General features: G+C 38.9%; 1 protein-coding gene across 4 annotated transcripts in view; it reads right to left on the bottom strand.

Annotated features, from left to right (window-relative positions):
- Positions 1-1,793: 1,793 nt before the first annotated feature.
- The window catches only part of tncb (tenascin Cb), a 178,990-nt gene continuing 165,003 nt past the window's right edge, over positions 1,794-15,780 (bottom strand). For all 4 annotated transcript variants that reach the window (XM_088077260.1, XM_088077262.1, XM_042488001.2 and 1 more), the window contains one exon: positions 1,794-3,220. In XM_088077260.1, the coding sequence (XP_087933386.1) occupies positions 3,110-3,220 (111 nt within the window). In that variant the 3' untranslated portion in view covers positions 1,794-3,109. The remainder of the gene's footprint in view (positions 3,221-15,780) is intronic.

The following is a 15,780-nucleotide window of genomic DNA, read 5'->3' as shown; positions in this document are numbered from 1 at the left end:
CATTTATTGCATGTCTGTCTGTCCTGGAAGAGGGATCCCTCCTCAGTCGCTCTTCCTGAGGTTTCTACCATTCTTTTCGCCCCATTACAGGGTTTTTTTGGGGAGTTTTTCCTGAGATGATGTGACGGTCTACGGGCAGCGAGATGGCATATGCTGTAAAGCCCTCTGAGGCAAACTGTGTTTTGTGATAATGGGCTTTATAAGTAAAATAAAATAAAACTGAACTGACTGTTATTTTTGCCCTATTGCCCTAACTGTTTAGAACACTTGAAAAGTGGAGTACGAGTGATTTAATACTCATCCTCATTCATGGAATGCCTCTAATCCAATAAAAGTACATGAACTAATTGTTGTTTAATATGCTTTGCCCTTTATTCAGTCTTTATTCATAGAGTATTCATATTTAGAAAGAGAGCTGGGACTGGCACCGTAAGGGGTGGGTGTGTGATGGGGAAGTTGAGCTAATTTTTAGTTGAAGCACCTCCAAAGTCATGGCATGTCGGGAAAACTAACTAAAATACTTGAAGATGTGGTGGGTCCCTGGAAATAATCACTTTGGATCTAAAATAAACAGTTTTCAAAATATGACTTTCCACAAAAAAAGTGGTTTCTTTGCTCAACTTGCACCTGGTGAGGGGGTGAGTTGAGCCTGGGTAAAGGATAAATTGAGCCACACAGGGTTAGATCCTAAACCCTTCAACTCTACTTACTACAGGTAAACAGCTAAAGGTTCCTTTGAATTAGCATCACTGAGAAGTCAAGTCAAGTCAGTTTTATTTATATAGCCCATTATCACAAAACATGGTTTGCCTCTGAGGGCTGTACAGTGTACGGGGGGGCACAGCAATAATAGAAACAGATGCATGTCATATTACAATAATGGTAAGTGTGAAATTAGTAATTGCTCTCTATGATGATGTTGAGAGAGATGATAACAGTCTCATGCATATGTTGAAAGGGAGTTGTCCAAAGGCAAGATCACAGCATCGGCGCAACCAGGACCAGACCACGATCAGGGCGAGCGGGGGGCATAGAATCATTACAGCCACAGCACGAGCACGAGAACCTCTTAGTCATCACATATCACCCAGGTTAAAAGAGCACAGAAAAAGGCTTTACTTCATACAGAAACTTAGAAAGTCTAAATTCCAGAGCAAGATCCTGGTTAACTTCTAGAGGAGCAATATAAAGCATACTGACTGGAAACATCACCACCCCCACCCGTAACTGGTCATTTTTTGAGAAAAAAAGAAAAAAAAAAAGGACACAAAATACTGGCACTGGCATATTTTATGATGGGATTTTTTTGTGACTTTTATCTTATTATCAGTTGGATTTGCTGCCAGCCATGGTATCATGGCTGAAACATGCCCACTGCCCTCACTCTCCACTGTCATCAGCTGCTCTACAATGAGCACCACCCCGATCGAATGGAAGCTAACATTACCTTAGAAGGATTGGTACTCATTCACTGATCAGCTGAACACATTGTTGGAGGAAACTTAATGCCCACCCTCTGGCCTCCCTCCCAGGTTTGCCCCTGTAAGTATGTTGCTTTGTTTGAAAAACAAAACCTCCCCAGGCTACATATGAGCTCCTCTCCACCAGGAAGAAGCCATTCAAATCATTCAACACCCTAAAATCTGTGCAAAAGCTGACTCGTGACCTAAAACGTGCTGTGACAACTAGCCAATGTTCATCAAGTGAGGAAGACCATGACCCATGACCATGGGCTATAAAGTTTAGAAAAAGCTAAATACTGGACCTTGAGTCAAGACAAATGCCTCAACATGTTTCTTTAAAACAGTTTTATTGTAATACAGTTTACAGAGACACACCTGCTGTTCACCCAGTTATCAACAAAACAATAAAAACAAGCTTCATTTCCATGGGCAGTCTTCAGAAGGTCAGTGGTTTAGTACACTGCTGTGGCAGGGCCTGGGGGCTGAGGGGGCTAGGAGGATAAAAACACTAACTCTACCTTTGACCTCCTCAAACACTTTTGTCATCAACATCATCATAGAGACCTGTCTTTGTCCGGTCAAATTCAATTGGAATTGGTCATTTTTCACGTTTTTTAGCATTGACGTCACAATATTCTCATATATGTATTGTATTCACATTTTGCAAAAAGAAAGGAGAAATATAATCAGCACATTTCTATATATACTGAGTAACAGGTCCTGCCTCGGATTCACAAGAGAAACAAAACAAAAGAAACACATCATCTTTCCTTTTCTCTGTTCTTTCCAATACTGCTGCTGAAGCATGATGCTTCTAGGGGCATACTAAATGACTGAAAACATTGCCATTCACATGGACATGGGATGTGGTGGGTAAAATATTTTTTCATACAATTTTTTTTTCTCCGCTTTCATTTCCAGCTTTATCACTTCAGATGTAGCATGATATATGGGGACTTGGGGAGGATAAAGTGACACTGACACAAGTTAAGCACAAAGACAAACACATGGCAAGTTAGATGGAGACATCTGATCAGTGCTATCTGAGGAATATCCCTTTTCAAATGTTTCAGTCAGATCTTTATATGTACACTGCTGTACAGGAAATAGAATATCTGTGATAATCCAGTTGAATTATCACTGTATCATCGGTTTTAGCAAAGACGCTCTGGACTTAAAAAAGACTTGTATAAACAGCCTTGTCCTTTTTGTAAAAAAACCAAACGTGAAATAGGGAACTGTATTAATCACTGTAAACAACATAATGCCCGAGCTGCACAGTCCCCTCCCCAAAATTGCTGCATCAGAGGATGAAGGTGAGATATAGTTGTTTTTGCTCTCCTCTTGGTAGCGTGAGTAGAATCTGTGTGGGCTTGATGTAAGTCCAATTTGTGACATGCACATTGATTTCTGCACTGGCAGTATTTCTACAACCATATCACAGGGGGAGGGGTTATTAAATCGAGGCTGATTTGTGAACAAATGGGGGGAGGGAAGATGAGTTGGTTTTGTGTGAAGGCTGCAGGGCTCTTGGCAGTGGCTTTGGTCGCTGCAGAGTGTGTGGGTGTGGGAGTCGAGGTGGTTTAATGGGGAGTCCAGACAGAGTAATAGTAGTGTTGTTGATGTTGTTGTTGTTGTTGGATCATTTATGATCTTTTTCTCCTTCCCTCCAGGTTTCTGAAGTTAGATGGCCTGATCTTCATCTCAGCAAACTCGATTGAGTGCTCATGGCCTTTCCAGTGAAACCAGTTCACACCCTGGAGAGGAGGAGAGGAATATGGAGTTAGTTTTGTGCCAATATAATCAAACAAAACTTCTTTAATATCAAACAAAAATAACAACTTGAGAAAAAAAAGAAAAAACTTACCGTACTAAAAAAAAGCAAAAAACAAACCAAAAAAATAAACATTATCTTAAAAAGTAAATTTTCAATCTTGCAAACAGATTATTTGTGTAACTGGAAGAACTCTTGGTCTTTTACTTTTCATTGATTATGTCCTTTATTTGAAGTTCCCTCTGCTTCTCTCTCACTGATCAAAGTCTGACTGCAAAACTGACAGAGTTCACACTGTCAGTTTTGCAGTCATGCCCCCAGCTCTCTACTTTGGGCTACCTGACTTTTTATTTACAGTTCTGACCATAGACTGTATATTAAAGCAGTGGTGTAATGTAACACAGTATTATTAATTTGTTACAATAATTATGTATTTATGGGAATATCTGTACTTTACTTATGTAGGCATCTTGAGGCCGGTTTTATGATGGAAAAAATATGATTCTAGGGCAGTTCACCTCAGGATAAGTCTTTTTGCCAACTGGTCTGACGCACAAGACATCTATATGAAAAAAATTGTATAAAGATGAAGCTAGGCCTCTAGTATTATCTGCATTAAATATAACAGATTGACAATGCAAAGAGTCAAGTTATCTGTCCCAGGGCACTCCATAAGCTTTCTTTGAAGAACTAAGTCTTAAATAAAAGAAGAAAGAAGCACCAGGTATGTCATACTGCTGCTTTAAATCTTGGAATGTACGAAGGCCTTTGTCTCCATAATGTGTATATGTGCATAAGTGTGTAAGTTCCTTTATCTGAAAATTAAGGGGCAATAAAAGGACGAGAATCAGAGAGTAATGAGTGATTGTGGAAAAATGGAGAGTTTAGGTGCCATTTTTGAGTTGTTTAACTAACTAGTAAGTGGGAGATAATAGGAGCAATCTTAGTTTACCCTATTTATGGGGATCAAACTAGACAGAAAGTAAAGTAAATGCCAAAGAGTAAAATTTAAAGTTAGGTAGGTATAGCTTGGCTGCAGATCTGTCACTCATGCTTGGTTGTTTCCCCTTTCAGATAAATCTCGATATAACGAAGTAAAGATTTTCCCAACAACTATGTGGGGGAGAGAGGGTGAAACTAACTGTAGTAGTGCACCTTCTGATTAGGGATCAGGGTAAAATAGTTTATGGTTTGTCTGTGCTTTTTCAGTTTGAAGGAAACATGCTCGACAAAGTAATGATCGGATGAGTTTTCCTGTCAGAGTACATTCCTAATCTAATACCATGCTTTTCATGTCAAAGAATTGGGATTGTGGCAGATCAACGCAAGGCAAAACTAAGATGTGCTAACTGTGCTGGGGAACATGGGTAATGCCTTTTTTGAAGCTGCTGCTAAATTGAAGTGCTCTAAGGAGTTGTGTCCACCAACGTTTTTATTTCTTCTTCTTCTAAGGCTGGTGTTTTTTTGTGTTTGTTTGTCTTTTATAAATGCTTTGCAATGGGAGCGGTGCATTTTTATGCCACACTACAAACACTGACAGCACGACAAGGCGCTCTGCATGTATTTTGCAGTAAGTAGGCGTTTTTTTTTTTTTGTTTTTTTTTCTGTGCTTCCAGTGAAAAATCATCAAATTTGGTTAAAACTCTGCATTGTAACCATCACTTCAGCCATTCAATCACAGTGGAGGAGGGACAAATAGCCTACCACAAAGACAAACCATCACATTTGATGTGAAGGTGCTGAATAACAACGGTGATGGAGAAAAAAATACATCAATATACTGTAATATATGTGTTTTCTCTCACAAACCCACACAGACTGGCCAGTCTGTCCTCTCTGACTGCATTCAGCCTTCCTCTCATCTAGAGCAGGCAAGCTATTCTACCATTATGTTGACATGCTTACTTCTGTTCTGTATCATAATAATTGGACACAACCAAAGATAGAAAGTACAAAGCAAATTATCACATGCATAAGCAATAGAGCAGTGTATGACAGAAAAGCCACATCCATTCACTCTTAACACAGAGACTGCAAGAAACTGTCTCAGACCGCTGTTGGTGCATATTCACATAAAGTGTTTACATAAGTGTGCAGCAAAGGATTGTACCTTGATTGTAATTAATTCAGCTTTGGGGCTTTCGTTGGGAAGATTTTAAATGTTACAAAGCGACAGACAAAAAAGGATCAAGGCTTAAGACTATTGTTGAAGCTTAAGATGAAAATCTGGGCATTGAAGATTTGACTGTAGAATTGTTGCAGAAAATGCTTCTTCCCAATGACGCCATATTGCAGTATAGTGAAGTATTCCTTATTCTACAGTGGAATGCCAGAACTTTTCTAGCAAATGGACAAGACTTTAAGGAGTATATTCAACAATTAAATGATGAGCAAGAAATTATATGAATTCAAGAGACCTGTTTGACTTTCAGTATCAGGCTGTAATGTGTTAAGACAAGATAGAGATGGCAGCAGGTTGCACTCGGAGCCAAATTCTGGCCCTGGCATTTTTCCTCTGAACTGGCCCATTGTCCCCCCCAACCGCCCCACAACCACATCATTTTTTTTCTTTCACCTGCAAATTGACAGAAGATATATTAGGGTAACACCTATATGTTTAATGGCAACATTTACCACAGTATAACATACAAGGAGACACGTTTAACAGAATACATATTTCCATCACTTATGAAACAGGACAGTTCCCTGCTAGGCCCTATTTATATGTACAAGGTACAAGGTAGATTTATTAGTCATTTTAAACATAATTAAAAAAATCAAATAAAAAAGAGTCCTTGTTCCTGCTACATCATATGGAGTTGAAGGATGAGTTGTAGAGTCTCACAGCCTGGGGAAAGGAGCTGCCTTGAAGTCTGGTGGTTTGGCAGCAGGGTGAAAAGACTGTGGCTGGGTTGATGTTGTCTTTGAGTGTTGTCATACTACTTCATGCTCAAGTCATTCAATCAAGCATTTTAGCGTTGTGTAAGCTATTCAGCATGAGCATTGTAGTGTAGCGTAAGCTGATCATTCAAACCCGCAGTTTCTTCAGAAAATGCATTCTCTCGTTATAGAAGTTGTTCAGACCAAGCAATATAATTGGTCCACATGACTTTTAAAACATGCTCAAATATTCATTACAGCACACCTGCGCCAGCACTAAGAAAATTTCTCCACCGTTTCTGAATCATTGCTCCAGTAGATAATTATTACCACAGTAATGCAAGTAGTGGGCGGCAGCACGTATAATATCATTAGCACTATATTGATTACGAAAACTATGTGTTTGTAAATACAGGTGGACAAATGAAAAGTAATAGCCACCTCATATATGGTGTAAAATATATAACACAAATACAACATTAATCAGCATAAACTATCATGTTCTGTACAGATATGTATAAACACTCACAAAAAAGTGAAATTTGTGTGTATGACCAGAAAAAGGAAAACTTATCTGCAAACTAAAAACCACTTAGTCCAGATCTAGGCATGATGGGAAATATAGGCAAAGTGATTGGGACCACAGTGAAATGTGAAAGGCTAAACAAAATGAATTGGAAATGATGATACCTCCATCTTTTTTCATTAATTTTGTCTTTTGTTAAGCTAATAGAACTAGATGTTTCAAACCCTGTGGTAACTGGTGCTCTTGAAGGTAGCAGTTTGAGTGGAGTGGTGAAGGGAAGGATATAGGTCCTTCATTGGGGTCATCAGGTGGGCACCCTGCTTCATTGACATTTCATTGATTTAGCCCACAACGCTCCAGAGGGCTCAACACTGTAACTGACGTCCCAGGTATACCCCCCTTTGTTCCATACCCTCCATATCCCACAGCGGACTCTGCATGGCAGAGCCAGGCCTACGCCTGACCGCATACCAAATGTCTTTATCTCTCTGCCCAGTTGTTGTCCTTCCTTTTAATCCAAAGCCAGTTGCTGCTTTTTGGACTTTTGGATTGACATTAGACTTTACCTTGCTCTTGAGCTTTTGGAGTGTTTGTCATCCTCTGGTATCCTCCATCAGCTGTGCCGTGACATGGAGCTACTAGCCTAAAAAATACAGGTAAAGCTTGCGGGTGTAATCACTAAATGTCTGTATATGTAAAATGTTTTTTTGTCTGCAGATATCTTAGTTGTAACAAGACTGAGCAGGCTAAGCATTTACACATGTTTTTATCTGGTGTATTTATTTCATGTGGGAAACCCCATGATCTCTTGAAAGTAGGCTATATGCACAAGTTGGCCAGCGGACTGAAGAGGGACTAGAAAATGTGTCTGTTGCTAGGTTGTTGCTAAGGTCTGACCTACTTGCTGGAGTAGTAAACCACATTTCATTTTATATAGGATTCTACTGATGTGACTGATTGTTTTCCACAAATTAGTCAGACTCCATGTGTTTTCAATGAAATGGAGATAACAATTGCTAGAATCTTGAACATGAATACATTTTGACTATACGTTTTTATTTTGATGGTTGATTACATTTGAGAGTGTGCTTAAACATCATTTGAGCACTTAAGTGATGCGGTCAGGACCACAAGCATCATTAATAGGGTATATTATTTGAAATAACAACTATAACCCAGTAGAAACTTGATCCCCGGCTCCTCCAGGCAACATGTTAAAATTATCCTTGGACAAGACACTGAACCCTAAATTTCTCCCGATGCTGCGTTATTGGAGTGTGAGTGAGTATGAATGATTGCTGAGTAGCATGTGGCACCTTATATGGTAGCCTCGGCCACCAGTGTGTGACTGTGCAAATGGGTGAAGGTGACATTGTAGTGTGAAAGTGCTTTGAGTGGTTAATAAGACTAGAAAAGCGCTATACAAGTACAATCCATTACCATTTACCATTTAGCTCTGTCACTTCACTTTATTCCGATTATTATTCACTGTTTAATGTGTCATTTTTGAGTAATTTTGCAGAAATTTGACTCTCATTGGTTAAATGAGGCAATGCAGTTGTCCTATTGGAGAGGGAAAAATAAGTCCCACCTCTCCAACGTACAAGTTCGGTTGTACAGAGAGAAACCCAATGTGTGGATGAGGGCTATGTGAGTCAGAAACTGGATGAAAGCAATAAATGGTAGGGGATAACTTTGCTCGAAATACTGAATACAGATGAGATTGCATCTGTGAAGTGGAAGAAGTGAACCAGGACCTATGCACCAGGAGTTTATCACCTTTGGCAGCATCTTGGTGAGTTCAGCTAGCATGGAGGCTAAGTACTTTGCAAGTGTTGTCTGTAGACACAAGGTGATGCAGAAAGCCTCTGTTTTTCCCACTGAACTCTAGTTAAAGCTGCACATTTCTGTATCGATAACCTGATTGAAATGATGAAATGCAAGTATCTCAGCTATTTACTTTGATGCAGGATTCAATATTGTGCTTTTGTAAGTGTTATGTGCACACACAACATGGCTGCCTTGTTATTCACTGTCCGTGCTCTTAATTTGCAGTGTATTTAAGAAAAGAGAAACCTGAACATGTGCACTTAAAATAACCTTGAATGTGATGTGATGTATGCAAGATACATGATGTTGGTACTGTTATTCAGATTATGGTTTTAAAGGAAACACGTCAATTTCATTATTAAAATGTTAAATAATCAAAATTCATGGTTAAAATGTTTAATAATCATATTTTATAGTTAAAAGGGTGAAAATAATTCATGATTGATATAAAATGGATGAAATATTCCACACAAGAGATGCTGTGTAGTTAAAAACAGTTCATTTATTTGACCCTATTGTGTTATAGTAGTGTTTGAGAATTTTGATATGACATTCAGAACGACCATTGAGGATCTGGATTTTATGACTCAAAGAAAAAGCCTTGTTTTTACACAGGCTGGGTTTTGAGAAACCCTGGAAACATCGTTAGATTTTGGACTTTGAACTCTTCTTAATGAAGGAGATGGCAAGCCATTGTTGAACCAGACCAATTCCTTACCCAGAGGAGCTGGAGATCATCTTTTGCTGGAGGAGGGAACCACCCCTCCTCCCCCTGGCAGGACTGTTGAAGCCCACAAGACATTTTGACTAAAAACTGAGACAGTTGAAACTGGAACTGACTTGACACTACCCTTTTTGACTGAAGCTAGCTGAACTGACTGCAACAAAGGAGCAAAGTTGAACTTAAAGGAACAGACACAGGAATCCTGAACTCCGCAGCCCTCAGAGACTATTTTCTTTCCTTGCAATTTAGTTTTGTCAAACAACCAGTTCAATGGGATTTATGTTATGTGTTCAGGTTCTGACAAACTGTTAAAACAGTTATTGATGTACTGAATGCATTTATATGGTATCCATCACTTTATTGATACTAGAATACTGGTTTGACCAAACATATATAAGTACTCTAGTAACCCCTCGGTGGGTTACACAACACATTAAGATTCTTGAGATTCCGTATTCTCCAGGGTAAGTACTTTGTAAGTAAAAAGTAAATACTGTGTAATAATAGGGTAAGAAAAGGGTACAGTAGATACTCCATGATCTAGCCTGAACCCCTGTAAGTACTGTGTAAGTACAGGGTAAGTACATTGTAACTACAAGGTAAGCACTGTGTAAGAATAGGCTAAGAAAATGTTACAGAGGATAATCCATAATCCAGCTTGCACCCCTGTAAGTACTATATAAGTACAGAGTAGGTATTATGTATGTACAAGGTAATAAAGAAGAACAGTGGTATACTCTTAATCCAGCCCGCACCCCTGTAAGTACCATGTGAGTACACGGTAAGAAAAGGGTTCAGTGGATACTCCATAATCCAGCCCGCACCCCTGTAAATACTGTGTAAGCACTGAGTAAATGCTATGTAAGTACAAGGCGCATACCTTGTAGGAATAGGGTAAGAAAGGAGAACAGTGGGTACTCCATTATCCAGCTCGCACCCATGTAAGTACTGTGTAAATACAGGGTAAAAAAAGGGAACAGTGGATGTTGATTTTAAGAATAACAATAGTATTTATTCAGAAATAGCCAATCTGATGGTCTTGTTTACTTTAGTATTAAATTGAGATTTTTATATAACAAGTTAAACTTTTAATACATTATATTTGAAATTGTGGGAAAAAACATTCTTACTAGCACTTCATATAGCATAACTGCATTTAATCCACCTTAATATTTGTCTGTGACAATGTTAGATTACTGTATTATGTTACTTTTTTCATTCTCGGATGACAGCACAAGCCTTCTGTGGAGCTGAAGAAAGGTAAGTTTGTTTTTTTCTCCAGCCTGCCTGTTGCTACAGAGGTGAATGAATGAAGGGTCTATTCCATGCCTATTCCTCAAAAGTACCCTGTTAGTTCCACGTAATTACACTGTAAGTTGCAGGCTGTATTATCAAGTGCTACCAATGATTTTTAGATGCAGCTCAGTGCAGATGTGGATGAATCAGCATGAATTCAATAATCAATTATCTAAATGTTTTTTAATAACTTGATATCGGCAGAATGAAAGAGGCGGAAATCAACCGCAACACCTGGGCAGTTCACATACGGACACATTAAAGTTCACTTCAAAAAGGCAGCAGCTACAAGCATGTTTTAATACAATGTCTAACTGTTAACCCCTCTGTAAAGATGCAGACATTTTTTCTTGTATTACATAGCAGAGCTATTAAACTGTCAGCATATAGACTGGATTGATTTTAATAACTTGAAGTTGGGCCTGCTTTAATTGTGCTCTGCACAGTTGTATTTTATTGGTAAAAACAAGTATTGGATTGGGATTCGGTATCAGCAGATGCTCAATATCAAATGGCTTGGATCGAGATCAGGGGCAAAAAAACTTCGTCCGGACATCCCTAGTACATACGTAGTTATTTCATACTATTTCTGGTGAAATATCACAGTATGCAATGGAAGCATTTTGGCTATAGGATTGAAGGGAAAAGGGAACTGTACAGTAACCAGATGGCGTTTATTTAATTATGGATCACCGCAATACAGTGTGCAATGTTTTAAAAGTAACAAGTCACACAATGAGAAAATAAGATAGAAGGTAGATTAATCAGTATTTTTTTTAAACAAAGTTTTAAACAAAGTTAAAAAAAAATGAAATTATATTTGTCCTTGATCCTGCTACATCGTTGGAGTTGTAGGATGAGTTGATCATTAGGTGCTATGAAGATTCTATCCGGTTGCTCAGGCATGTTGCTGCTGGTGGCATCATTCAATTCCTGTAGTGTAGTTTTTGAATTTGCATCAGAGTCTTGTGTCTTTATGGCTCCCAACAAGGTCCACCCATCCAGTGCAACAGCTTGATCGGAATGTTAGGGGTTAACCATGTCTCTGTGAAGATGTGCGCAGAGCAGTTTAAGATTACCCGTTGCTGAATGAGCCTCAATTACATCTCGTCCACTTTCTTCTCCTGTGACTGGACATTAGCCAGAAGAAGGCTTGGTAGAGGAAAAGCTCTAAGTTGGGTGAGCCTCACCCTGATACCGGCTCTCTTCCCTCTCTTCGTCCGGCGCTTTCAGTTTTGTTTCTCCCCTCTGGAGACAGTCTGACTGGCTGCTCAGCAATGCCATTGGTGGGGACCCTCTTGTGGTCTGCTGCATTCAGTCCAAAACCCACACACCTTTTCCCGAGTGCTTCTCTGTCATAGAAAGTCATGCTTTCCATGATAGCATGGTGCTGAAAAAATAGAAAATTATTATATAAAATATTGCACATTTCACTTATTTAGTATCACCAGGTCATATGCTGGCTCATGTCTGCAACATCTCTTCCACTGGTAGTAGAGTAATACCGAACAGAACTGCAAGGAACCTGGGATCACTAGGCCTCCTTGACCTAACTGATGGCGATCCCACTCCAGACAGCAACTCTTTCTGCAGGAAAGCTCCTTCAAGTGCTGGAATGTCAACGTAGTTCTTCACTTTCTTGACCTTCCTTCCTTTTAAGCTTCCGGTACCTTAGATTATTAGATGATAAAAGTGTTTACATTACGATTGGCAATGAAAGATGTTTTCAATAAACTTTAATACTTGAAGGAACATTTTTTTTTTACTTTGATAAACACTACTGGAATAGTTCATTTTGAAATGCTGTTGATCTGATTTCTACCTATATGTTCATCACCTACATGTACACATGTGTCTATATCATAACATGGCTTCATGCTTAACTAATTCATATGATCCATTTGCTTTTTTCTTGGGTAATATTCCAAGGTGGGAGTTGTAGTCCAAGGCAGGTAGCAGGATTGCAGTGCCATATATAGGGAGAATCCAAGTACTCGCGAGTATATCTTAGAAAGGCATAGTGGAAATACTCCAGTTCTTGACCTGTAACACTGAAATGCAGGCAGTCAAATATTCTAATCCCATCTCTTTTCATGTTAGGACACTTTAAACAAAACAAACATTATGTTGTTTGTAAATTGTAAAAAAAAACCCAAAACACTCAGGTATAAGTAAGAATTGATAGGAAGAGTATATAAAGAGTATTAATGGGTTCCATGTGACATCACTGTGACATCACTGTGCCTTAGCGCCGCCATATTTGTGACCGGTCAGAGCTGCATACCACAGCCACAAGTAAGAAGAAGATGGATGGAGGAATTATGAAACCGAAATTGAAATGAAATAAATTACGTTCATACATTTTGCCCAGAATATGTTGTGCTGTTGGATGTAACAACAGTCCTCAGAGAAACCCAGAATTACAGTGTTGTTCCATCCCAGAGCATCTAGATTGGCAGAATAAGCAAACAGTGGGGAGTAATAAGTAATAATTGTGGAGGACATCTGTGGTTTGAATCCTATGCGAATCCTATGCGAAACAGCCATGACCATAATATGTAAAGTAAAACTTCCAGGGCAAATTACCTTCAAATTTCTGGCAAACACAGAGGTCACTGAATAATATCAGTCACATATGAATCGGCATGATTTGCTTGTGATTTGGGTTTTTTCCGTCACCTTAGTGACTGGACCAGGCACTCGGTACATGCTCCTTGTCACCGTGCCAGCCCCCAAGGGACTGTGTGATATTTCTTAGAAGGAAAGGAGTGCTGCAAAATGGGTCAGGCGTTTAAAAAAAAAATTAAGCACTGAGGAGAGATTTACGTTTTTAATTTTGGCTTAGGTGAGGGACATACAACTTGAAAATGTAGTATTTTAAATGTATTTAAAATTTTAAAAAATCACAGTCCACCCACCCCCTCCTTTGATAAATAAAGTACAGTCTCACAACACCTGCACAGAAGCTAAACGATGTCCTGCTGTGGACGGGTACACAGCAAAGCATCTTCTAGCCACCTAAAATTTATATCAGTTTAAGTTTACACTATATTTGAATATTTGCCCCTTTACATTCCAGGCTTGTGTAAACAAGCAGATCTGCCATTTGGTGTAGTAAAATGACTGTTTTTCTCAAGGGAGTCTGGTGTTTTTGATATAACAGCTTTAAATCCCCAGTGGTAAGGGCTGTATTACGCCAAGGTAAAAGGGTGAAAATATTCTAAATACAGTATACTCCTAAACTGATAGCGTATAAATTTTTATTGACTTCATTTATTAATGAAGGCAGAGTTTGCTCAGCATTGTTTGACTATATATATGTGACGCGGCAGTTTTCCACTCTGAAGTTATAAATAAATAGTTATAATTGTGATGCGGTGTATATTCATAGACTGTATAAATAATAGTGATTTTGCATTTAGCTGAAGAAGTGCATATCTCCACACATACTTCATCAATAAATGGATTCACCCCCCCTGCTTGTACACTGAGAGAAGGACAGTAGTCCAATTAAATGGACTAATCGAGCTCTAACTGTAGCTCGATTTAACTGTGCATTGAAACCTACTGAGTTGTCAGTAAATGCAAGTAAAATACAAATATTGCTTATGCAGCGCGAATGCGCTGCATGAAACACAGACGTGGGGGTGAATTCTAAATTATATGAGGTCGCCAGGTAATATTAGTCCCATGCAAATAAAGCTCTGTCTCATTAAGATGTGCTGTGCTTGCAGTCATGGTATTCAGGGTAAAGCCTGGTAGGATACACTTAGAGCTGTAGATTTTGGGCTGTGTCAGACGAAGGACAACCATAGTGGCAGAAACGTGGTGATATCTTTGGTCGTGACTCTAAAACGTTGGTCCTAAGTTGCAGAGTAAGAGAGGTGCAAGAGTGGCCGTTGTCATGGTTGTGCAATCAAAGACAGATTGGGATAAATATCTGAAGGTGTCAGATATTTTGGATGAGAATCTCACGGTGTGACAGCTGTTACAATCTAACCAGCGAACATAAATGCAACATGAATGATGCACTGACCAGCGCGACAGTGTGAAATGCTAATAGATGCTAATACTTACTTCAAGCTCTCATTGCAAAACTGGTGTGCCAAGTTAGCCTTTTTTCCCCCAGCCATGACCGTGTCCACATTTGCCTCTTTTGATTTTTTTCTGAAACACATAAATGCTGCTACAGTGAAGGCTGGATTTGTTTGTTTACATTTTTCTCTACCACTACAGCAGCGTAGATGAATGACGCATACATCGTTGGACGTAGGTCGTAGCCTGCGATTCTTCGTACAGTCTGTACACATCAACCTTGATATCATGCCCAAGTTTATTCTTATTTTATCCATGTAGCACAATGTGGCTTGCACTAAAGACTGCAAGAAAGATTGCAGAAATCTCACATTCTGCAGGAGGCTTAAGTCTGCTATCGGTCACAAATTAGCGCCAAAAAATGTGGGAGTGACGTATTCGGTACCCATGGATATGAGCTGGAAACTTAATCAAACACGTGCAAGCTTAACTGACAAGGAGCATCTCAGTAATGGGAAGAACAAGGAACATAAAACACCATGCATTCTGTATTGTTCACTGCCGTATTTTAAATTACTGTGTGGAAGCATGGAGTAACTCTTACAAAAGCAGCCCACATCCGTCATGTATTCTGCAAAATAGGACCATAAGGATGGTGAATAATGTAGGATTCTGTGAACACGATATCTCTCTATTTTTGATGTGTAGAACAAGAAATAATTTGTAGGTAAAAAACAAAAAATGTTCTTTGACAGGGTGGGCGGTTGTAATTTCAGACAAAAGCTTAATTTAAAGAAAGTTTGTGTTCGTACAACTATGAGGAGTATGTGTATTTTGGGAGTAAAATTATGGAATGGTTTGGATGAAAAAGGCAAGCAGAACATTTTCCAGAGGTATAAGAATGAGGAAAGACTTTGACAACTGTCAAGTCTTTATCGGTGACACACTATGACATTTGTGTTGTATGTACAACTTGAATAACTGTTAACAAACTGTATATTGTGTGGTTGTGTGTGTACAGGTGCATGCATGTACGTATGTACGTACACATAATATGTTTCATATGTATGCATATGTAAATGTGTGTAAATGCAGAGCGACATATATGTATGAATATTTGTTAGAAATAAAGTTCATGAGTTACTGATGAATAGCTGAGAAGGGGTTGGAAATGATAAGTTCCTTATCAAAATCAAAATCAAATCAAATAATGAATAACTGAGCAGAGTATTTGTCAATGGCCTGGCTTGTC

Source organism: Plectropomus leopardus, chromosome 4 (assembly GCF_026936395.1).
Source record: "Plectropomus leopardus strain MGB_pleo_1.0 chromosome 4, ASM2693639v1, whole genome shotgun sequence".
Lineage (NCBI taxonomy): Eukaryota > Metazoa > Chordata > Actinopteri > Perciformes > Serranidae > Plectropomus > Plectropomus leopardus.
Note: the sequence above shows the minus strand (reverse complement) of the source record. Positions and strands in the feature narration are given on the sequence as shown.